The following is a 23424-nucleotide window of genomic DNA, read 5'->3' as shown; positions in this document are numbered from 1 at the left end:
CACATAATACATTAATCACGTAGACAAAAGAAACTGAGAGCATTGTTGTGAGGTTTGCAGATGACACAAAATGATAGGGCAGGTAGTGTTGAGGAAGTAGGGAGGCTGCAAGAGGATTTGGACAGGCTCGGAGAGTGGGGGCAAACAAATGGCAGATGGAATAGTGTGGGAAAATTGAAATTACGTTCTTTGGCAGGAAGAATAGACAGACTGTTTACAAATAATGGAAAGTTTCAGGAATCTGAAGCACGAAGGAATTTGGGAGTCCTAGTTCGGGATTCTCTTGAGGCTAACATGCAGGTTCAGTTGGCAGTTAGGAAGGCAAATGCAATGTTGGCATTTATTTCAAAAGGAGCTAGAAAACAAAATCAGATTGTACTACTGAGGTTAAGGCTCTGGTCAGACTGCATTTGGAATGTTGAGAGCAGTCCTGAGCCCCATATCTAGGGAGGGATGTGCTGGCTTCGGAGGAGGTCCAGAGGAAGTTGACAAAATAAAAATGATCCTGGAAATGAAGGGCTTGCCTTAAGAGGAGCAATTGAGGACTTTGGTTCTGTACTTGGAGTTTAGGAGGATGAGGGGTGACCCGATTAAAACTTATGGAATACTGAAGAGCCTGGATATAGTAGACATGGAGATGAAGTTCCCCTTCAGTAGGAAAGACTAGGATCTGTGGGCATAGCCTCAGTGTGAAGGGGTTACACTTTAGAACTGAGACAAAGTGGACTTTCTTCAGCCAGAGGGTGGTGTCTCTGTGGAACTCATTGCTGTAGAGGGCAGTGGAGGCCAAGTCATTGAGTGTATTTAAGACAGAGGTAGATAGGGTCTTGATTGGAAGGGGATCAAAGGGTTACGAGGAGGGGGCAGGAGAATAGGGTTGGGCAACATGTCTGCCATGACTGAATGGCAGAAGCAGGCTCATGAGCAAATGGCCTAATTTTGCAACTAAATCCTATGGGTCACTGTATATCACACGGACTGCAGCAGTTCAAGGAGGTAGCTCACCACCACATTTTCAAGGGTAACTAGGGATGGACAAGAAATGCTGACCCAGCCAGAGACACCCACATCCCATGAAATTAATGAGGATAAACAAAATTCAAAAGAACTGATCCTGGAAATCAGAAACAAAATCAGAAACTGTTGAAAAAACTCAGCAGGTCTGGCAGCATCTGTGGAGAGAAAGCAGGGTTAAATGTTGAGAGCCCAGTGACCCTTCTTCAGAACTCAATGAATGACAATGTTGCCTTCTGTAAAAGTCAGTGGACTCCTAGAAATTTTGGTCCTCATAATGTTTACAGAATAGACAAATCAATTAATCAGAAAATAACAACTTTATCATTGCATCCAACTCTAGCCATTTGAGAAGCACACAGGACTGAGGGCTCCGTGTACAAGTGTTATCACTACAGCACACAGAACAGTTTAAAAAGCAGCAAAGAAGCCCAAGTGGATAAACTAGCAGTACACCTATATCCAGAAACACACTGCTGTAAGGAGCACAATTGAAAGAATCCCACATTTTAATTACAAAAGTAGCACCATATTTGTATGTTACAATGTAAACACATTTTAAAATGTTCAAGTATACTCATAATTTCATATTTTACTTGGGAATGGATAAAGTCTGATGCACTGACTCTCCCTGCAATTGTGATAACACCCCTAATACAGACGCATTGTCGTAACAGGGTCACTACCAAAGAACCCCCTCCCTCCCAGGTCAGGAGTACAGGTGACTACACTAAATCACAGTGATCCCCTTCACCCTCCAGCAAATCAGGGATTCCAGGATTTCATATAGGGTCGAGCCATTAGCAGCAGCACCTAGTCAGAAAAAGAATTCTCTCTGCCCTTTCCCACCCCTTTCAAAAAATTTGTTTAGTCCCAAGAAACTGGTGGTGGAGGAGACAGATACGATCAGGAATTTAGATAAGCACACGAATCTGCAAGGAATGGATGGATATTGACCAAGGGTAGGCAGACAGGATTAGTTTAATTTAGGTTTGGCATGACATAGTGGGCAGAGGGACCTGTTCCTGTGCTGTACAGTTCTACTTTCATGTAAAACAAGGTTGCATCTGGCTTGGGCAACAGCGTGGGGCTGGAGGAACACAGCTGGCCAGGCAGCATCTAAGGAGCAGGAGAGTAGACATTTTGGGTTGGGACCCTTCTTCAGAAATAGGGATGGGGGAAAGGGAGTTCAAATAAGAGATAGAAAAGAGGTGGGTCTGGGGAAGGTAGGTGGGATGGTGATTGGTGAGTGCAGGTATGGAGTGGCAAGTGAGGTAGGAGCGCATAGGTGGGAGAGAAGACAGACAGGTTACCTCTGGTCATGGAGGCGGGGATGCGAAGGAGGGTTGCTCATGGGATGAGGCCGGGGTGGGGAGACTTTGAAACTAGTTAAGCCCGTGTTGAGGCCATTGAGTTTCCTGCTCCCGAGGCAGTATATGAGGTGCTGTTCCTCCAGTTTCCAGTTGGCCTTTGACACTGGAGGAGGCCCAGGATGGACATGTCACCGAGCGAGTGGGAGGGTGAGTTGAAATGGTTTGCGACTGGAAGGTGTTGTCGCTGGTCGTGAAGAGTGCAGACGCTCTACAGAGCGGTCTCCGAGCCTCCGCTTGATCTCACTGATGTGGAGGAGGCCTCATTAGGAGCAGCAGATGCAACAGACCACATTGATGGATATTCAGGTGAACCTCTGCCTGATGTGAAAGGTTTGTTTGGTGCTTTGGATGGAGATGAGGGGGGAGGTGTAGGGGCAGGTGTAGCACTTCATGTGGTTGCAGGGAATGGTCGGGCTAGTGGGGAGTGTGGAGTAGATGAGGGGGAGGGAAATATCTCATCTATAGTTTTTGCTGTTTTAGAACAGTCAAGACCCAAGTGAACAGGTCTCTCTGCAAGTTCACATAAATAACAAATTAGCCTGATATCTTGAGGTTTTGTAGCACTGAGTAATTGAGAGGTTAGGGCGAATTATCTATACAAGTCCCAGTCCCACCATGGCGGTTAGGAAATTTTGAAGTTAATTGATTAAATAAAGCTGGCAACACAAACCAGTCTCAGTAATATGGACCAAAACAACTGAATGCTGTAAAAGCCCATCTGGTTCACTAATGTCCTTTAGGGAAGGAAACTGCCATCCTTACCTGGTCTGGCCCACATGTGACTCCAGACCCACAGCAATGTGGTTGACTCTGAACTGTGCTCTGGAGAGACCCCAGTGAGAAGCACACATTTAAGATGACTGCAATGCACTGGAAACTATATGCTCATCATGTGAATCTAGTTAGATAGCCAAGCCCTGGAGGAGGGGTAGGGAGTATTTAAACAGTGGCCCAAATTCATATTGGTGCACCCCCTCAACTCCCACCCATTTGTTGCTTACAGACTGTCCATCTGCAGTGGTCTCTGTAGCCCACATTGCCAATTTGCTAACTTGTCTGATTCTAAATAATTTTCCCTGGGACGAAGAGGGATTTAGGACCAGCCATGAACCCCATTGGTGCTGAAATTGCAAAGGGGGACATCAAAATATTTCTAACAGGTGCCAGAGAGTGCTTTACAAAGTAATAGGAGGTAAAATTTAAAATGTCAATTACTGGAGACCACACCCATGGTCCAATTCTCCAAAAACCATCAAGGATATCCTAACTTCAGTGAATTACCTATCAGAACGACCAAAGTAAGTCACCCCCCTCCAAAGGGCAGCAAGGGACAATAATGTGTGAAAACGTTTAGAGGACTGAAGAACCATCATCTTCAGAAGTGGCCAACTGAAAATCATTTCCAATGGCCAAATTAGGCTCTTCAGAATAAAAATAACACAATGCAAGACTTTTGAAAGAATACAACTTTGTTGCCTAGAAGGGCAGGAATATAGACATGTTTAAGTTTAGGAGCCACAGGTTAGACCAGGAACAAGTGTGAAATGAATGCAAATATTTTGTGGCAGCTCTGGTTTTGGGCAATTGGGTATACTAAAGGGTCCCTTAAGATGTTGAAGTGAAATTGACTAAAATCAGTCATTCAGTAATAGAAGACATGAACTTCTAAGCCCTGTTTGAGACATACCAAGAAAAAAATCTCACTTACAAAGAACGTGACAAATGAGAGAAACTTCATGTCTTCAAAACCTCATCAGCTGATCACTGTAATGTCTCGTACAGTGACAAAGTTAACACCTTGGTTTCAGTGTTCCTACGGGTTTGTGGAGGAATGGAGGAGATTTGAATTTGCCTGTCACCAAGGACTCTCAGAATTCCGCACATCAGTACTCTGTGGTAATTCCAAACATTCACATTACTGAGAACCACCTTTAGCAGCGATAGGGCTTTTCACCACAGAGTGGGTCATACTGCACGTGTAAACGCAAAGGACATTATAACATAATGAAAGAGCAGTAATGTAATTCTGAGAGTTTCTGCGTTCTGTCGTTAACAAATGTTCCTTTATATAGTCTCCTGTCACCACCTTTCCACTGAAAATAGTTTGTTGTTTCTGGGTTCCAGACGAGTCCAAACATCTTCTTGGAATTTGTCTGGTGATCAATATGTTAAAATGTAATTGTAACATTAAAATAAAAGCTCTCCCATAAGCTGCAGAATAAAAAAGGACAAATAATGAAGATCCTTGGTGCTTTCAGATTTCATTTCCATTTCCGTCACAGCGGCATCCTCTCACCTACTCAACACACAGTAGTAAACATTTTTTGGGGTTGAGATTCACGTTGGAATAGACATCAGCAAATCCTGGCAGCTGACCAAGTGAAATTATTTCGCTGATAACAATTGACAAAAAGATGCCGTGTACAATCTGTTATTTCACGATATTATTCTCAATTTCCAGTCTGCGTTGGGCTGGAGAAACTGCCTTGACTTGTATACCGTCTACTCTCTTTCTCTGCACAACGGGAACTGGAGTATGGAAGTAGGATTCCACAAATGATGGTGCATCATCCCTGGCTGTTATTAGATTCAGTGACTGGAAAACAAAACAAAAATTCCACAATGAATCCTTTGTACCATTTGAAATAGGAGCAGGAGTAGGCAGGTCAGCACATGAAGCCCGTTCTATCACTCATACAGTCGGAACAACATTGCTGAAGGGGGGGGTCACTGGACCAGAAACGCTGTTTTCTCCCTCGCAGATGCTGCCAGACCTGCTGAGCTTTTCCAGCAATTTTGTTTTTGTCCGTGATTTACAGCATCCTCAGTTCTTTTGGTTTTTACTCACACAGTCATGATTGATCTTACAGTCTCAAGGCCAATTTTTCAACAGCTTCTCAAAGTTTAATTCCCTCAAAGTCTACTTACAACAGTAGTAGACTCGCCAACTTTAAGGGCATTTAGATGGTCATTGCATAAGCATATGGATGATAATGGAATAATGTAGGTTAGATGGGCTTCACAGTTCAGCGCAACATCGAGGGCCAAAGTACTGCACTGTCATGTTCTATGTTTTATAGTCCAAAAATTTAATGATTTGAGTTCTGAACATATTCAGCAACTGGAGATTGAGCTGAGTGTGGAGGGAACGCAGTACAGAAGAGACCCTTCAGCCCATCAAGTCTGCACCAAATACTACTCTAAATCTCCACTAGTCCCATTCTCCAGCTCTAGGTCTATAGCCTTGAATGCAATGACACTAAATGCTCATGCAAGTACTTTTTTTTAAAACAGGTTGTGAGGTTTCCTGCCTCGACTACCCTCCCCGGCAGAACATTCCAGATTCCCACCACCCTCTGGGCAAATTATAAATTCTCAAATTCCCTCTGAACCTCCAGCTTTTCACTTTAAAACTATGTCTCCATATCACTCAGTATTTTTAATCAACCTGTTCAGGGTTCTGGAGCAGGTGGGACTTGTACCTGGGCCTCCAAGCTCAAAGTTAGGGACACTACGACTGCACCAGAAGAGCCCTCTGTTCTTTTGTAATTGATCTTGGAACTACAGGGAAGAGCTGGCTCCTATCCACTCCATCCATGGCCCTTGTTATCTGATACATCTGAACCTCACCCTTCCCCGTTCTAAAGGAAACTACTCGAGCTGAGCAAGCGTCTCTTCATGGGAATGCTCCGTCCCGGGAAACATTCTGGTGAATCTCTCTCTGCAAACCTTCCAGTGCAATCACATCCTTTTTACAGCGTGGGGACCAGAACTGCACGCAGTGCTCCAGCTGTGGCCTCAAAGTGCTGTACAGCTCCAACATCACCTCCAACATCACCTCCCTGCTCTTAGAATCAATGTCACCCTATAAAGGCACGTGTCCCGTATGCTGCCTTCACTACCCTATTAACCTTTACCATCACTGCCCTATTAACCTTTACCATCACCGTCACCGCCCTATTAACCTTTAACATCACCTTCACTAACAAGCATCTGAAGATGCCTCTGTTACTCTGAGTCTGACAAGAAACTTCCAGTGAACAAGGGCCATCTTTGAGCTGGAGGCAACCACGTCTAGTTTTATTCTGGCAAGAAGGAATTTTTTGTTGATTTTCTATTCACTCGTGGTACCTGGGCATCACTGGCTGGGCCCAGCGTTTATTGTCCATCCCAGTTGCCCCTTGAGAACGTGGGGGTGAGCTGCCTTCTTGAACCATTGCAGTCCTCCTGCTGTAGGTTGACCCACAATGCCATTAGAGGGAATCCCAGGATTTTGATGTAGAGACAGTGAAGGAACAGTGCTATACTTCTAAGTCAGGATGGTGAGTGGCTCGGAGGGAAACTTGCAGGGGGTGGTGTTCCCATGTATCTGCTGCCCTGTTCCTTCTAGATGGAAGTGGTTGTAGATTTGGAAGGAGTGAAGATCTATGGTCAGTTTCTGCAGTGTAACTTGTAGATAGGTGGATAGCAGTGGACCATGAGGGAAGTTAGGGTAATGGAGATTATAATGAAACAGAAAAAAAAAGAACTTGTAAAGGTGAAGGCTAGATGATTTGTTAAAACAAGAACCAAGTCAAACGTAGTAGGTTAAGGGGGAAGCAAAAATGAGAATAAAACTGGCAGAGACAGCTTGAGAACAAAATGGCAGGCAGTCTACAGGAACCAACACACAATCACTGGAGGCAATGAGAGTCCTATCAGTGACTAAAAAGACAAAGCTTCCTGAGCACAGTGAAAACACTATGTAGCAACGTCTACTGAGAGAATGCAGACACAATATCAGCACAAGCAGAGAAGATTGAGAGAGCAGGATATGTCGGAAAGGCTGGCAGCTTTGGGAGTGGCTTAGTTATCTCGTCCAGATGGTTCACCTGGCTGGTTGTTAAAGGAATTGGAATGGATATAGCTGAGGGGGGGGTCCCTTCATCTTCCTATAGTGCCTGAATATGAGAGAGGAGCCAGACTGAAGAGTGGCAACCTCGGACAGGCAATAAATGCTGGCCCACCCAGCCCGTACCAGTGAATTAAAACCACGTGACAGCTTTATTTCTGCAAGTGTACAAGGAGAAACCTAGCAGCAACAGGCCAATGACTCTCAGCCCGGGGGGGGTTCAGGTTTTAGAATCTAATCCTGTCTTCAGCTATTAGGACAGGGAAGAGGCGGCTTTTAAAGGAGCAACTGTAATTTACATATAGGTAGCAGCTTATTTGTAAATAAAACATCCCAACGTGTCTCACCAGAGTGCTGTTCAATATTGTTACGTTACAGCAACAGATATTACAAATTGAACACTGGAACAGGAGCAGGCCCTGAAACCCTCTCTACCATTTGGTGTGATCATGGCTGATCTCAGCTTGGCCTCAACTGCACTTTCCTGCTTGTTCCCCATAACCCTTTAACCCTGTCCATCTCCTCAAATTTACTGTGTCTCAGCTTCCACCATACTCGGGGCGGGGCGGGGGGAGGAGAATGAAATGAATCCCACAGATTCACGACCCTTTCAGAGAAGTAATTCCCACAATCTCAGTTTTAATTCTGCTCCCCATTATCATTTTAGATTGCTACACAAGGAAACGTTGTCTACTTTGGCAATTCCCTTTTGCACCCTATGTACCTCAACTAGATATTACTCTATTCTTCTAAAACCCAAACAGTGTCAGCCTGAACTGCTCTATCTCTCCTCCTAAGACAAGCCCCGTATCTTTGCAATTAATCGAGTGAATTGGAAGGGGAGGGTGAGACCATGGAGAGATTTGAAGATTGGGAATTTTAAAACCAAGATGCTGTCTGATGAGTAGCCAGTGTGTGGGACACAGGTAGCAGAGTTTCGGGTGGTCTGATGCTTACTGATGTTGAAATGTGTGAGCAGCCAGCAAAACATTGGAAAGTCAGGTCCTAAGGCAGCTTTTTATTGAGGCAACAGCAGAGTTAAATGTCTCCAGTCAATGACCTTTTTGAGACAAGCCCCAGGTTCCCAAGCAGATGAGGGCTTCGGCAGCTGATAAGCTGAGACAAGCTGAATTCAGTCAATGTTACAAAGCTGGAGATAGGCAGGCTTAACATCGAGAGAGTCTTATAGAAATCAGCAAAGGACTACAAAAAATATTGAGAAAGAAAACAGAATGAGCGTGAACTAGCTAGATATACAAAAATCAGTAAATTTCTCTAAATCTATAAAATGTAGAAGAGATTAACAAAATTAAACACAGACCCTGAAGCTGGAGGGGAGACATGACAATAGTGAATACCTTCACAAAATACAATAGAACATTCTGGAAACAGTGGGCTACAAAGGAGCTAATCAGAATGAGGCATTTAAAGTAGTTCCTCTCACTGCAGGAAATGTACAGAAATAAATAAGTGTCAAACACTTCCAAGAATCTGATCCTTGGATCTCTGGGATCTGATAACCGTCATCCTAAATGTTTTTTTAAAAAGAGGGTGGTGCAGACATAGAGGATCCATTGATTAAGAGTTTCCAGCATTGTTTAGATGCCAGAATGATTCTGGTGGATAGGAAAGTTGAAAGTACAATTTCCTGTATTGAAGAAACAAGGGAAGGGAAACAGCCTGACAACGGCTCGCAGGAAATACTCAAATTTATTATTAAAGATGAGTGTAACAGGGCAGTTAGAAAACTACGTTATGGCTGGGCTGAATCAATGTGGTCTCTTGAAAGGGAACTCAGGGGTTCTAACAAATAGGTTATCAAGCTGAAATATTAAATAAAAACCAAAAGAACTACAGACGCTGTAAATGAGGAACGAAAACAAAGTTGCTGGAAAAGCTCAGCAGGTCTGGCAACATCTGTGGAGAAGAAAACAGAGTTAATGTTTTGGGTCCAGTGACCCTTCCTCAGAACTGTTAATTTTGTTTCTCTCTCTCTCTCTCTCTCTCTCTCTACAAAAGCTGCCAGACCTGCCAAGTTTCTCCAGCACTTTTGTTTAATTATATAAATAAAAACAATGCATTAGTGATTTATCTAAAAGCACAGTTGCAAAGATCCATCAAACCATCAGATAAAGGGGTAATTTGCATTCCAACAATTGAACTGGAAACTGGAGTTTCCATATTAACCACAGCCCAATTGCGTGAGGATTCTGCAGTTTCTGTAGATGTCGGGATAAAGTTGCCTCCTTGCTGCGGACGGTTCAATGTCAAACATTACAGCCTCTGTTCCCCTGCAAAGTCTTACCTCCTCATGCAGTCTGCTTGCAATGGGCACCTGTGGCACAGGGTCTGGTTTGTTGCAAAGGTCTTCTTGAGATGTCTGAGTGGGCACGTGGGAATAAATCTGTCGTGTTGGTGAGGAGGGTTTCACAGCATCTTCGTTCAGTGCTGACACTGAAACGCTACCCATTAAAAGCTGGGCATTAGGTAACAGCTTCAGGTTCCGCAGGTTGAAAGGCACAAGGCCATTGTTGGGAATGGTGTTGCCAATGGACTCTGGAGCAACAAGAGGTTGGCAAAGCACTGGCATCATCACCTGATAGGGTAGAGTGACAGATCCCACGTGTCCTGGTGAGATGGTGATACCAGCAAGGTTTGGATTAGTGGAAAGCAACAAATTCAACTCGTTCGTCCCTGTCAAATAGGAGAGTGGAAAGAAAATAAAAAGTTAGTTGAGCAACATTACAGCGCATTTAGCTGTGGCATATAAAACACGGGAAAGACAAAAAGGAACAGAGGACGAGTGAGAGGGAGCAAGAGAGAGTGCAAATATATCATGGCAAAGTAAGAAATAGTCCATTTTGACAGGAGGAATTTAAAAAAAGCCCCTCATCTAAATGGCAAGGGATTGCACAGCTCAGAGTGATCTAGGTGTCACAGCACGTGAATCACATGAGGGTCACATACAAGTACAGCCAGTAATCTGCGAAGCATGCAGCCTCTTTATCGAACTAATCACCGGAATGGACAGGCTGCTTCATGAGGGAGGGCTGGGAAAGCAAGGCTTATAGCTGAGTTTAAGACAACCAACAACAGACTTGTTTGAAAGACTTGGGTGTGGAGGACTTTTTCATCTTCCAGGAGAACATAGAACCAGGGATCACTTTCTTACTAATACTGATTTCCTTCGATTGCTGCCTCTCACTAACCTTTGTTTCCCAAATTTTTCCAGGAGATTGTGTCCAAAATGGTGTAACAGTCAGAAAGGGAGAGGGTTTCAGAGGACCCTACACCATGGGCCTCACTCTATCTGCTGCCTGGTACATACCCATGCTCTCTCTCTGCCTGGTCGATCCTTATTTGTGGTGTGACCACCTCGCTGGCCTGTAGGTACATCAACAGTACAATTAGGGAGGGAATTCCAGGACCTTGACCCAGCAACACTGAAGGAACGATGATATATTTCCAAGTCAGGATGGTGAGTGAGTTGGAGGGGAACTTGCAGGGGGTGATGTTCCCATGTATCTGCTGCCCTTGTCCTTGGTGGAGTAGCTGATAGTGAAGGGGACTGTCAGAGATTACAGCAGAATATAGATAGATTGGAGAGTTGGGCAGATAAACGGCAAATGGAGTTCAATCTGGGCAAATGCGAGGTGATGCATTTTGGAAGATCAAATTGAAGGGCGAACTATACAGTAAATGGAAAAGTCCTAGGGAAAATTGATGAACAGAGATCCGGGTGTTCAGGTCCATTGTTCCCTGAAGGTGACAACGCAGGACAATGGGGTGGTCAAGGAGGCATATGGCATGTTTTCCTTCGTTGGGCGGGGCATTGAGTACAAGAGTTGGCAGGTCATGTTGCAGTTGTATAGGACTTTGGTTCGGCCACGTTTGGAGTACTGCGTACGGTTCTGGTCGCCACATTACCAAAAGGACGTGGATGCTTTGGAGAGGGTGCAGAGGAGGTTCACCAGGATGTTGCCTGGTATGGAGGGTGCTAGCTATGAAGAGAGGTTGAATAGATTAGGATTATTTTCATTAGAAAGTTGGAGATTGAGGGGGGACCTGATTGAGGTCTACAGAATCTTGAGGGGTATAGACAAGGTGGATAGCAAGAAGCTTTTTCCCCCCCAGAGTGGAGGACTCAATTACTAGGGGTCATAAGTTCAAAGTGAGAGGAGGAAAGTTTAAGGGAGATATGCATGGAAAGTTCTTTACACAGAGGGTGGTGGGTGCCTGGAACACGTTGCCAGTGGGGGTGGTAGACGCAGACATGATAGCGTCTTTTAAGATATATTTGGAGAGGTACATGGGTGGGCAGGGAGCAAATGGACACAGACCGTTAGAAAATAGATGACAGGTTAGGCGCAGGCTTGGAGGGCCGAAGGGCCTGTTCCTGTGCTGTAGGTTTCTTTGTTCTTTGTTCTAGATCGAAGTGACTATGGGTTTGGGAGGTTCTGACTTTGAATGGGTTTTGTGGTGTGGGGTTCATATTGATAAGTAAAAGGGAAACCGTGCCTTAAAAACATTCCAATGAGCTCAGACTCACTGACTGTCACTAGTCAAGCAGGCACCAATCAATTTGTTAATGCAGACCACCCATCAGTTAAAAATAAAGGCTCCATTTCATGGTGTGCTTCTCGCAGTCAGTGCTTCCAGAACTAATCAGGGTTTGGAAACATTCTGAAATTGAGAAGCTTTCGGACTGATGACCTGTTCAGTCTCGGGAACAATGTCCCATAGAGAGACACAGCATCTCCAGCCAGGCTGGGGTGGAACGGAATTGTTTATAACTCACCAGGACGAGGGACTGATCCACAACTCTGGCTCCTTCCAGCCAATCCACATGGAGTACGGAGCACAAATGAAGCAGGCGTAAGATTTCCAGAGACCACTGGGGACTAGGAGAAACAACACCAATTACCCAGTGTATCAAGAAATGGGATACTCCTCCTTTCCCGCCCCTGTCCATTGCCCTCAATGTTCATACTGTCAGAGACTGGCTTAGAGAGGCAGATCGCTGCTCAGTTTGCTGAAATTTGTTGAGAGGTAGGAGAGTAAGTTGTGAAGAGCACGAGGAGTCTGCAAAGAGTTACTGACCAGTTGTGAGTGGGCAATACTTCAGCAAATGGAACCGATGCAGGAAAATATAAGCAAGAAGAACAGAAAAGCAGCAGATTATTGAAAAGATGACAGTTTAAGGTGCAGAGGGATCTGGGTGTCCTGGCATATAAAGAATCTGCAGTTACAACAGGTGATTAGGAACATGAGGAATATTGTTGCTAACTGCAAGGGGAATGGAATTTAAAAGTAGGCATGCTTTATCCCAGCTACAACTGCTTCACTTTTCTTTTCTTTATTCATTCACAGAATGAGGGCATCACTGACCAGGCAGCATTTATTGTCCATTCCTAATTGGCCAGAGGGCAGTTAAGAGTCAACCACATTGCTGTGGGTCTGGAGTCACATGTAGGCCAGACCTGGTAAAGATGGCAGTTTCCTTCCCTAAATGGGATTAGTGAACCAGATGGGCTTTTACAACAATTGAAATGGATTCACGGTCATCATTAGATTCTTAATACCAGATATTTATTGAATTCAAATCCCACTATCTGCTGTGGCAGGATTTGAACCCGGGTCCCCAGAACATTACCTGGGTCACCAGATTAACAGTCCAGTGATAATGCCACTAGGCCATTGCCTCCCCTTTGTGAGACCACATAGAATCACAGAACTCCTCCAGCGCAGTCGAGACCATTCAGCCCCTTGGGTCTGCACCAACTCCCTGAAGTGTATCCAACCCATTTACCCCAGCTACCTGCGACTCCATTTTCTCCCCTTTGGTCCAGGAACTCCCTACCTACGTCCGTGACACCACCCACGCCCTCCACCTCCTCCAGGACTTCCAATTCCCTGGCCCCCAACACCTCATTTTCACCGTGGACGTCCAGTCCCTATACACCCGTATTTCGCATGCAGATGGCCTCAAGGCCCTCCGCTTCTTCCTGTCCCGCAGGCCTGACCGATCCCCCTCCACCGACACCCTCATCCGCCTAGCCGAACTCATCTTCACCCTCAACAACTTCTCTTTCGATTCCTCCCACTTCCTACAAAGGGGGTGGCCATGGGCACCCGCATGGGCCCCAGCTATGCCTGCCTCTTTGTAGGTTACGTGGAACAGTCCCTCTTCCGCACCTACACAGGCCCCAAACCCCACCTCTTCCTCCGTTACATTGATGACTGTATCAGCGCCGCCTCTTGCTCCCCAGAGGAGCTCGAACAGTTCATCCACTTCACCAACACATTCCACCCGGGCCATCTCCAGCACATCCCTCACCTTCCTGGACCTCTCAGTCGCCACCTCAGGCAACCAGCTTGTAACTGATGTCCATTTCAAGCCCACCGACTCCCACAGCTACCTAGAATACACCTCCTCCCACCCACCCTCCTGCAAAAATTCCATCCCCTATTCCCAATTCCTCCGCCTCCACGATGAGGCATTCCACTCCTGCACATCCCAGATGTCCAAGTTCTTTAAGGACCGCACCTTTCCCCCCCACAGTGGTCGAGAACGCCCTTGACTGCGTCTCCCACATTTCCTGCAACACATCCCTCATACCCTGCCCCCGCCACAACAGCCCAAAGGGGATCCCCCTCGTTCTCACACACCACCCCACCAACCTCCGGATACAACGCATCATCCTCCGACACTTCCGCCATCTACGATCCGACCCCACCACCCAAGACGTTTTTCCATCCCCACCCTTGTCTGCTTTCCGGAGAGACCACTCTCTCCATGACTCCCTTGTCCGCTTCACACTCCCCTCCAACCTCACCACACCCGGCACCTTGCCCTGCAACCGCAGGAAATGCTACACTAGCCCCCACACCTCCTCCCTCACCCCCATCCCAGGCCTCAAGATGACTTTCCATATTAAGCAGATGTTCACCGGCACATCTCAAAATGTGGGATACTGCATCCATTGTACCCGGTGTGGCTTCCGATAACATTGGGGAAACCAAGCGGAGGCTTGGGGACCGCTTTGCAGAACACCTCCGCTCAGTTCGCAATAAACAACTGCACCTCCCAGTTGCAAACCATTTCCACTCCCCCACCCATTCTTTAGATGACTTGTCCATCATGGGCCTCCTGCAGTGCCACAATGATGCCACCCGAAGGTTGCAGGAACAGCAACTCATGTTCTGCTTGGGAACCCTGCAGCCCAATGGTATCAATGTGGACTTCACCAGCTTCAAAATCTCCCCTTCCCCCACCGCATCCCAAAACCAGCCCAGTTCGTCCCCCCCGCCACTGCACCACACAACCAGCCCAGCTCTTCCCCTCCACCCACTGCATCCCAAAACCAGTCCAACCTGTCTCTGCTTCCCTAACCTGTTCTTCCTCTCACCCATCCCTTCCTCCCACCCCAAGCCGCACCTCCATCTCCTACCTACTAACCTCATCCCACCTCCGTGACATGTCAGTCTTCCCTGGACTGACCTATACCCTCCCCACCTCTACTCTCCTCTCCACCTATCTTCTTTTCTCTCCATCTTCGGTCCGCCTCCCCCTCTCTCCCTATTTATTCCAGAACCCTCACCCCATCCCCCTCTCTGATGAAGGGTCTAGGCCCGAAACATCAGCTTTTGTGCTCCTGAGATGCTGCTGGGCCTGCTGTGTTCATCCAGCCTCACATTTTATTATTACCCCAGCTACCTTGTCGTTTTAAATCTACATTTCCCTTGGCCAATCCATCCTAAATCTCACATCTTTGTCTGTGGGGAGCACCCGGAGTGAAACCACACAGACATGGGGAGAACGTGCAAACTCCACACAGACGGTTGCCTGGGGATGGAAGTGAACCCAGGCTGCTGGATCTGCAAGGCGGCTGTGCTGACACATTCGAGTATTCTGCACTATTTTGATCACCATAAGAAGTGACATAAATGAATTATAAGCAGTGCAGAGAAGGTTCATTGGCCTGGTTCCTTGTGTGAAGGGTTTATTGCACCAGGAAAGGTTGGTTTTATATCCATTGGCGTTTAGAAAAATGATAGACAATCTTATTAAAACGGGCACTTCAGTGAGACACTGCTTCCTCTCGTGGGGAAAAACTCAAACTAGGGATGCATTAAAAATAAGAGGTCATCCATTTAAAACAAAAGAGGAACTATTTCTGAGGATCATTAATCTGTAGAGTTCTTTTCCCCTAACAGCAGTGGAGACTGGCTTATTAAATATTTTTCAGGTGGTGATAGACAGGTTCTGGGTTGATGAGTCAAATTGTATCAGGGTAGACAAGAGAATTCAGACCGCCATCTTATCAAATGTCACACAGCATCAATGGGCTGAATGGCCTACCACAGTCCTAATTTGCATATTTGTACCTTAAAATGTATAGAAGAACGAGGGACCATAACTGTTGTTTCTTGTTTGTGTAAAATAACAGATCTTTGAAAAAGTAGATAAGAATGGAGCAACTCTGCATTCATATGACCCTCTGCTCTCAACATCCCAGAGATTATTTGCTCCATCAGCTGAGGCCCTCAGCTCTACAATTTCCTCCCAGTCTCTGCCTCCCTCACCTTCTGAAAGATCAACCTTAAAACCAAACTCTTCTTCACTTGTCCTAACCTCGCCTTATCACAAGTTAACATTTTGATTTCAGTATGACTCTTCAAAGGGTCACACTGGACTCCAGATATTAACTATTTCTCTCTCTCCAAAGATGCTGACAGATGTGTTGAGATTCTCCAGCAATGTGTTTGTTTCAGATTTATCTGCAGTGTTTTGCTTTTATCTTCTGATCAGGATCAGTGTCAAATTCTGTAGGATGATTGCCCCTGTGAAGGACCTTAGGATGTTTTAAGATGTTAAAGGTGCTTTATAAATGCATATTGTTAGAGTATAGTCCAGGAGGCTCACAAAGGACAGGGAAAAGGTTCGGAGAAAAGAAAGCAATTTCCTTGTTCTATTTGCCACATCAGCCCCAGGCCTAGATATTGTCCAGAACTTGTTGCATTTGAAGATGGACTGCCTCAGTATTGGAGGAGTTGTGAACGATACTGAACATTGTTCACTGATGATTGCAGAATCCACCTTATGTTGGCAGGAAGGTCATTGATGAAACAGCTGAAGTTGGCTGGGCCTAGGGCACTACCCTGAAGAATTCCTGCAGAGATGTCCTGGAGCTGAGATGACTGACCTCCAACAACCATGCCCTGTGTGTCAGGTACGATCAAACCACTGGAGTATTTGCCCTGGATACCCACTGGTTCCAGTTTTGCTTGGGGTCCTTAATGCCACACTTGGTCAAATACAACCTTGACATCAAGGGCTGTCACTTTCACCTCCCTTCTGGAATTCAGCTCCTTTCTCCGTGTTTGAACCAAGGCTGGAATGAGATCAGGAGCTGAGTGGCCCTGGCAGAGCCCAAACTGGGCGTCACTGAGCAGGTGCTGCTCGATAGCTCCTGTTGTTAAGGTCTTTCTTCATATTGAAGAAAGTGAGAGGAGTAGGTATGGGGAGTTTCATGTAACTAGGGTAAGATCCCCGGTACATATTTAATATTCTTTAATCTAGACAAAGAAAGTGGAAAGACATTAATTTTGGAGTAAGTCACAGCAGGGTAATCTGACCCAGTGGAATACTCATCCAGTACACTAAGAGAAGTCAGGGACATTGCCAGTGCTGAGGGTGATGTGTGTACAAAAACTGTATCTAGCTGCAGCTCCAGGAGCTGGAGTCTTTCTGGAGTGTCCGTAAAGCCAAGAGTTTTGTGAAGAGCACAGTGAGGTGGTCACAGAGCGACCAGAGACAAGTATGCACAGGCAGGAAGGGAATACGTGATGTGACAGATATAAACACCAGGCAGGTGAGGCAGGAATCCTCTCCAGCCAGCTTGCTCTCTCCCCTAGATTTCCCATTTTTGGAAACTGCTGGGAGAAATATGCCTGGGAGTGGCAATTAAAAACAAGGGAACTACAAACTCAACATGAATTTCTGAAAGGGTCATCATGTTTGACAAAAGTGCAGGAGATTTCTCAGGGTGTCATTAGTAGAATAGATTAGGGAGAAGCAGGTGTGGTGTATTTGGATTTTCTGAACACTTTTGGAAAAGACTCAGTATGTAGGTGACAACTTTACATTTGCAGATTATGTGGAAGAATCATAAACTGTGAGGGAGGACAGTCTGGAGCTCACTAAAGGACACTGACAAGTTGCTGGAGTGGGTAAATAAGGCTCAATGCAATGAAGTGATGCATTTTGGTCAGAAGAACATTGAAAAACAATATAAAACAAGGGGGTACAATTCTAAAGGGGGCGCAGGAGCAGAGGGGTATATGTGCACAGATCATTGAAGATGGCAGGACAGGTGGAGAGAGCAGTGAACTGCCCTTGGCTTTATTAACAGGGGCATAGAGTACAAAGGCAGGGAGGGGATGTTGAATTTATATAAGATACTCATTAGACCCCAGCTGGAGTATGGTGTAGACTTGTGGGTGACACATCACAGAAACGTAGAAGTGATTTACAAAATGGTTCCAGGGATGGGACACTGCAGCAGTGAGGGGAGTTTGATGAAGTTGGGATTGTTCTCTTGAACAGGCAGCTGAGGGGAAATTTGATAAATTTTCAAACTTGTGGGAAGTCTGAACAAAGTGGATTGGGACAAACTGTTCAGTGTCAGAAAGGGACTGAGAACGGGAGACAGATTTCTAGTGTTGTTCAAAAGAAGCAAAGGTGATGTGAGAAAAGTGATTTTCACCCAGCGAGTAGTTTGGTCGTGGAATACACTCCCTGGAAATGTAGGCAAGGAAGGTTCAAGTGAGGCACTCAGGAGGAAGGTTGGACGGTTATTTAGATAAAAACATGCTGTATCAGGAACAAGCAGGAGACTGGCATTACGTTAAAATACTCAGATAGCCAGGGCAGTCACCATGGGCTGAATGGAGTCCTACACCAAAACAATTCTGTGACAACCTACCTCCTGATTAGAGTCTTTCGTGAGAGGTTTAGTGACCGATAAATCTATAGGCCCCTTTGTAACTGTTACAGTGGCGTTCTGTCCATCAGCATTGCCCGAGTATAGGTAACAACTATGAGTCTGGTCCCCTGCTGGGCGGTAACTATTCTCCAGATTCACATTAATGGTTTGAGATGAGTGGGAGGCAGCAGGCAGCGAAATCTGGTCAGGAGTTCTGGCACAATTCCTCAGAGGATCTTGGTACTGGGTAGAAGACTGTTCGAAAAGAAGTACAAATACTGACTGAAGTCAGACATTAAAAGACAGGCTGAAATTAATATAGCACCAATCACATCTTTGAAATATCCTAAAGCTCAACAGATAGTGAATTTCTGAGTCCCAAACACATTTTCCTGACAAGGCTGTGAAATTTCAGGCTTTGGGGGAATGGGGTGGGCCAAGTGGAGTTTTAATCCATTAGGAGCCAAAGAAAGTGGGTGAGGCAACAAGGAGATGAGATGGGTCTGGTGGCTCAATGGTTAGTACTTCTGCCTCTCAGCACCAGGGACCTGGGTTTGATTCCATCCTCGGGCGACTGTCTGTGTGGAGTTTGCACATTCTCTCCGTGTCTGTGTGGGTTTCCTACAGGTGCTCCGGTTTCGTCCCACAATGCGGAGACATGTGTGTTAGCTGGATTGGCCATAGGTAATGCAAGGTTATAAAGCCTAAGGGGAGTTGTGGAGGAGAGAGAGAGTATGGGTGGAATGCTCCTTGGAGAGTCAGCGTGGTCTTGATGGGCTGAATGGCCTGCTTCCATGCTGTAGCGATTCTATGATTCTTAAGGTCTAAAAGGTTTGAGAGAAACATGTAACAGGGGACTGAGTTGGATGATCATATTGAATAGTGTGGGACTTGCAGGGCCAAGTGGCCTAATTCTGCTTCTATATTTTTTAGATGTTTCTATGTGAATCATCTGGCAGTGTGGCACTCCACCAGCAATGACCTTCTCTCTCGCTGCTAAAGGCAGTCCCTGCACTGAGTCACTTTTAGTTACTTCCTGCTTTGATGATCTTGGTTTGCTTGAAGGCATGGCTGTAGTTTTACACTTGATGAGTGGGGAGGTAATGGCCTGATGGTTTTCATCATTTATACCAATGATTTGGATGTGAACATAGGAGGTATGGTTAGCAAGTTTGCAGATGACACAAAAATTGGAGATGTAGTGGACAGCGAACAAGGTTACCTCAGATTACAAGGGGACCTTTAACAGACGGGCCAATGGGCCATGGACTGGCAGATAAAGTTTAATTTAGATAAATGTGAGGTGCTGTATTTTGGAAAGGCAAATCAGGGCTGATGTTACACACCTAACAGTAAGGTCCTGGGGAGTGGTACGAGCAAAGAGGCCTTGGAATGTAGGTTCATAGTTACTTAAAAGTGGAGTTGCAAGTAGATGGGATTGTGAAGGCTGTGTTTGGTAGGCTTGCCTTTATTGGTCACTTCATTGAGTATCGGTGTTAGAAGGTCATGTTGAGGCTGTACAGGACATTGGTCAGGCCGCTATTGGAATAGTGTGTGCAATTCTGGTCTCCCTCCTACAGGAAGGATGTTGTGAATCTTGAAGGGGTTCAGAAAAGATTTAAGTGAGTGGCCAGGGTTGAAGGGTTTGAGCTAGGGGGAGAAGCTGAATAGGCTGAGGGGAAAGATTTTAAAAGGGACCTATGGGGCAACTCTTTCACAGAGGGTGATGCATGTGTGGAGTGAGCTGCCGGAGGAAGTGGTGGAGGCTGGTACAATTACAGCATTTAAGAGGCATCTGGATGGAGACATGGACAGGAAGAGTTTAGAGGGATATGGGCCAAATGCTGGCAGATGGGACTAGAGTTACATAGGATACCTGGTCAGCATGGATAGGTTAGACCGAAGGGTCTGTTTCTGTGCTGTACAGCTGTATGATTCTGTGGTATTATCGCTGGACTGCTAATCCAGAGACCCAGGAAATGTTCTGGGGGACCTGGGTTTGAATCCCCCATGGCAGATGGTAGAATTTGAATTTAATAAAAAATCTGGAATCAAGACTCTACTGGACGACCATGAATCTGTTGTCAATTGTTGGAAAAACCCATCTGGCTCACTACTGTCCTTTAGGGAAGGAAGCTGCCATCCTTACCTGGTCTGGCCTACACGTGACTCCAGACCCACAGCAATCTGGTTGACTCTTAAATGCCCTCTGGGCAATTACGGATGGGCAATAAATGCTGCCTGGCCAGTGATGCCCTCATCCTGTGAATGACTTTTTTTTAAAAAATGAGGGAAAATTGCTGAACTGTGACAATTCCCAAAATTGTGCTCCAGGAGCCTGGAATCCACTCACACTGTCACTCAAACATGTACCTTGTCCGAAGATGATAAACACAACACTGGCGGCTGGTTTCCAGAGGCATGTTCGAGGCAAGAGAGAATTTTCCCTCTTTTAGTCTCTGGTCCACCATCTTCACAAGGTTCAGGAGGTAGGGGACATTGCTCAGCAGGGCCACGTTTCTTGGAGTTTCTGGTTAATGAGCTGGCCTCACTCTCCGTGGTTATGGGTGACGAAGTCTCCTGGTGTTGCTGGGTTTGGGTATCACTGGGTCCAGGTGTGCAGTCACTGTTTCTGTACAGCATGAGGACAGGGGCAGCTGACACACTCTGTAGCAGCACAACTGGCTGGTTCTTGAGCTGGTAAGAATAACTACTATCAGTCCCACCGGCAGGGGTTAAGTGCCCCACCCCACCATTAGACAGACAGACCGGCAGCGACAGTTCTCCCTGGGGAACCGAGGAGCCATTCTCTGTCAGAGTTTTGACAGCGCAGTCAGCAGAAGCAGCCGTGCACGTCATCAACAGTGGGTATGATGTCATAGCAACGGATTGGAGTTGACCATCCTCCTGTCTTCGGTCAGATTCTGAATTTCTAAAGACAAGAGAAAAATGTTTTTCTATTGAAGCAAGACTAAATGTGAATATCTGTAACATCAACTCCACCCCTATCCCAGCTATTTGGCTGCTGTAACCCTCATTTGTCTGTCAGCACTGCAAACGTCAGATCTGTCTTCCTGGGAGTCAACCCAAGGAAAGCAATGGGCCGGGACAGTGTCCCAGACTGAGCATTCAGATCCTGTGGGGACCCACTGGTGGAGGGATTCACTGACATCTTCAACCTCTCCCTCCTATAACCTGAATCGCCACCTGCTTCAAGAAGACCATCCTGATCCCTGTACCTAAGAAATCATATGCAATGTGCCACAGTGACCATCGCCCAGTGGCTCTGATCTCGATAATCATGCTTCAAGAGGCTGGTCATGTCTCATATCAACTCCAGTCTCCCATCCTCCCTCGATCCCCTACCGTTTGCCAACCAATGTAACAGGTCCACAGGGGATGCTGTATCCCCAGCCCTGCCCTTATCCCTGGAACATGTAGTCATCAAGGACAGCTATGTCAGGCTCCTACTCATTAACTACAGCTCTACCTCCAACACCACTATCCCCTCCAGACTGATCTCAAACCTCTGGGATATTGGTCTCACCTCCGCCCTCTGCAGCTGGATCCTCAGCTTCCTGACCCACAGCGAGAATAGGGAACTGCACCCCCTCCAGAGTAATACACAACACTGAAGCCCACCCAAGGATGTGGCCTCAGCCCCCTACTCAGCACCCCCCCAACTCTTGCACTCCCCGTACACACAGCCCTCCCCCGTACCCAAAACCCCCCACTACTCCTGCACTCCCTGTGCACCCAAAACCCCCCCAGTCCTGCACTCCCCGGTGCACCCAAACCCCCCCACTCCTGCACTCCCCGTGCACCCAAAACCCCCACCCCCCACTCCCCATGCACCCAAAACCCCCCCCACTCCCCGTGCACCCGGCCACCCCCCCTACTCCTGCACTCCCCGTGCACCCGGCTAACCCCCCCTACTCGTGCACTCCCCGTGCACCCGGCCACCCCCCCTTACTCGTGCACTCCCCGTGCGCCCGGCCACCCCCCCCTTACTCGTGCACTCCCCGTGCGCCCGGCCACCCCCCCCTACTCGTGCACTCCCCGTGCACCCGGCCACCCCCCCCCTACTCGTGCACTCCCCGTGCACCCGGCCACCCCTCCCCCACTCCTGCACTCTCCGTGCACCCGGCCACCCCCCCTACTCCTGCACTCCCTGTGCACCCGGCCACCCGCCCTACTCCTGCACTCCCCGTGCACCCACGGCTGTGTTGCCAAATTCCAAATGAATGCCATCTCCAAATTCGCTGAAGACACAACTGCGGTAGGACAGATATCTAACAACGACAGGTCAAAATACAGGAAAGGAGATAGAGGGCTTGGTGACACAGTGCAATGAGAACAACCTCTCTCAACGTCAGCGAAACTGAAGAACTGATGACTGACTTCTGAAAGAAAGGAAGAGAACACCCCTCCACCTACATCAATGGAGCTGAGGTTGAGAGAGTGAAGCGCATCAAGTTCCTCGGACTGAAGACAGCCGACAATCTGTCCTGGATTTTCCACGTAGATACAACGTTCAAAAAGACAACAACCCCTCCTCTTCCTCAGGTGGCTCAGGAAACCCGTCATGTCCATAAGGTCCCTCACCAACCCCTGCCGTTGCACCACTGAAAGCACACTGCCCGGGTGCATAATGGCCTGGTACAGCAACTGCTCTGCCCAGGACCGTAAGTAACTACAGAGGGTGGTGTGCACAGCCCAGACCATCGCAGAAACCAACCTTCCATCCATGGGCTCCATTTACACGGCTCACTGCCACAGACAGGCAGCCAACATCATCAAAGACCCATCGCACCCCGGTAATGACCTCCTACAGCCTTTCCCATCAGGCAGGAGATACAGAAACCTGAACACACACACCAGCAGGTTCAGGAACAGCTTCTTCCCGGCTGTTATTAGTCTGACGAACGGACTCTCTCCTCAAATAATGTTACCTGCATGCCTCAGTCTTTTCGATCTGTACATCCTTTGCTTGCTGTGATCTGCCTGTACCGATTGTAAACAAAGCTTTTCACCGTATTTCGGTACACATGACAGTCAATCAATCTGGGTCCCCTCTAGACCTAATTATTCCAGTCCTCCTTGACTCCTGACCCATCTCCCACAACCTGTTTCCTGCATCCCCTCACTCACCAAGTCC

The 23424-nt window shown here is 46.9% G+C and overlaps 1 protein-coding gene across 2 annotated transcripts in view; it reads right to left on the bottom strand.

Moving 5' to 3' along the window:
* Positions 1 to 2790: 2790 nt before the first annotated feature.
* The window catches only part of LOC125460660 (transcription factor E2F7-like), a 42996-nt gene continuing 22362 nt past the window's right edge, over positions 2791 to 23424 (bottom strand). Inside the window, exons 10-14 of one of the 2 annotated variants that reach the window (XM_048548336.2) lie at positions 20640 to 21198; positions 18267 to 18521; positions 12077 to 12179; positions 9584 to 9972; positions 2791 to 4983 (exon numbers count right to left, since the gene is read on the bottom strand). In XM_048548336.2, the coding sequence (XP_048404293.2) occupies positions 4819 to 4983; positions 9584 to 9972; positions 12077 to 12179; positions 18267 to 18521; positions 20640 to 21198 (1471 nt within the window). In that variant the 3' untranslated portion in view covers positions 2791 to 4818. The remainder of the gene's footprint in view (positions 4984 to 9583; positions 9973 to 12076; positions 12180 to 18266; positions 18522 to 20639; positions 21199 to 23424) is intronic. The other variant, XM_048548337.2, reaches the window with a different exon arrangement.

This window comes from Stegostoma tigrinum, chromosome 18 (assembly GCF_030684315.1).
Source record: "Stegostoma tigrinum isolate sSteTig4 chromosome 18, sSteTig4.hap1, whole genome shotgun sequence".
In the NCBI taxonomy this organism is placed as follows: Eukaryota; Metazoa; Chordata; class Chondrichthyes; order Orectolobiformes; family Stegostomatidae; genus Stegostoma; species Stegostoma tigrinum.
This window is presented reverse-complemented; position numbering and strand designations above follow the sequence as displayed.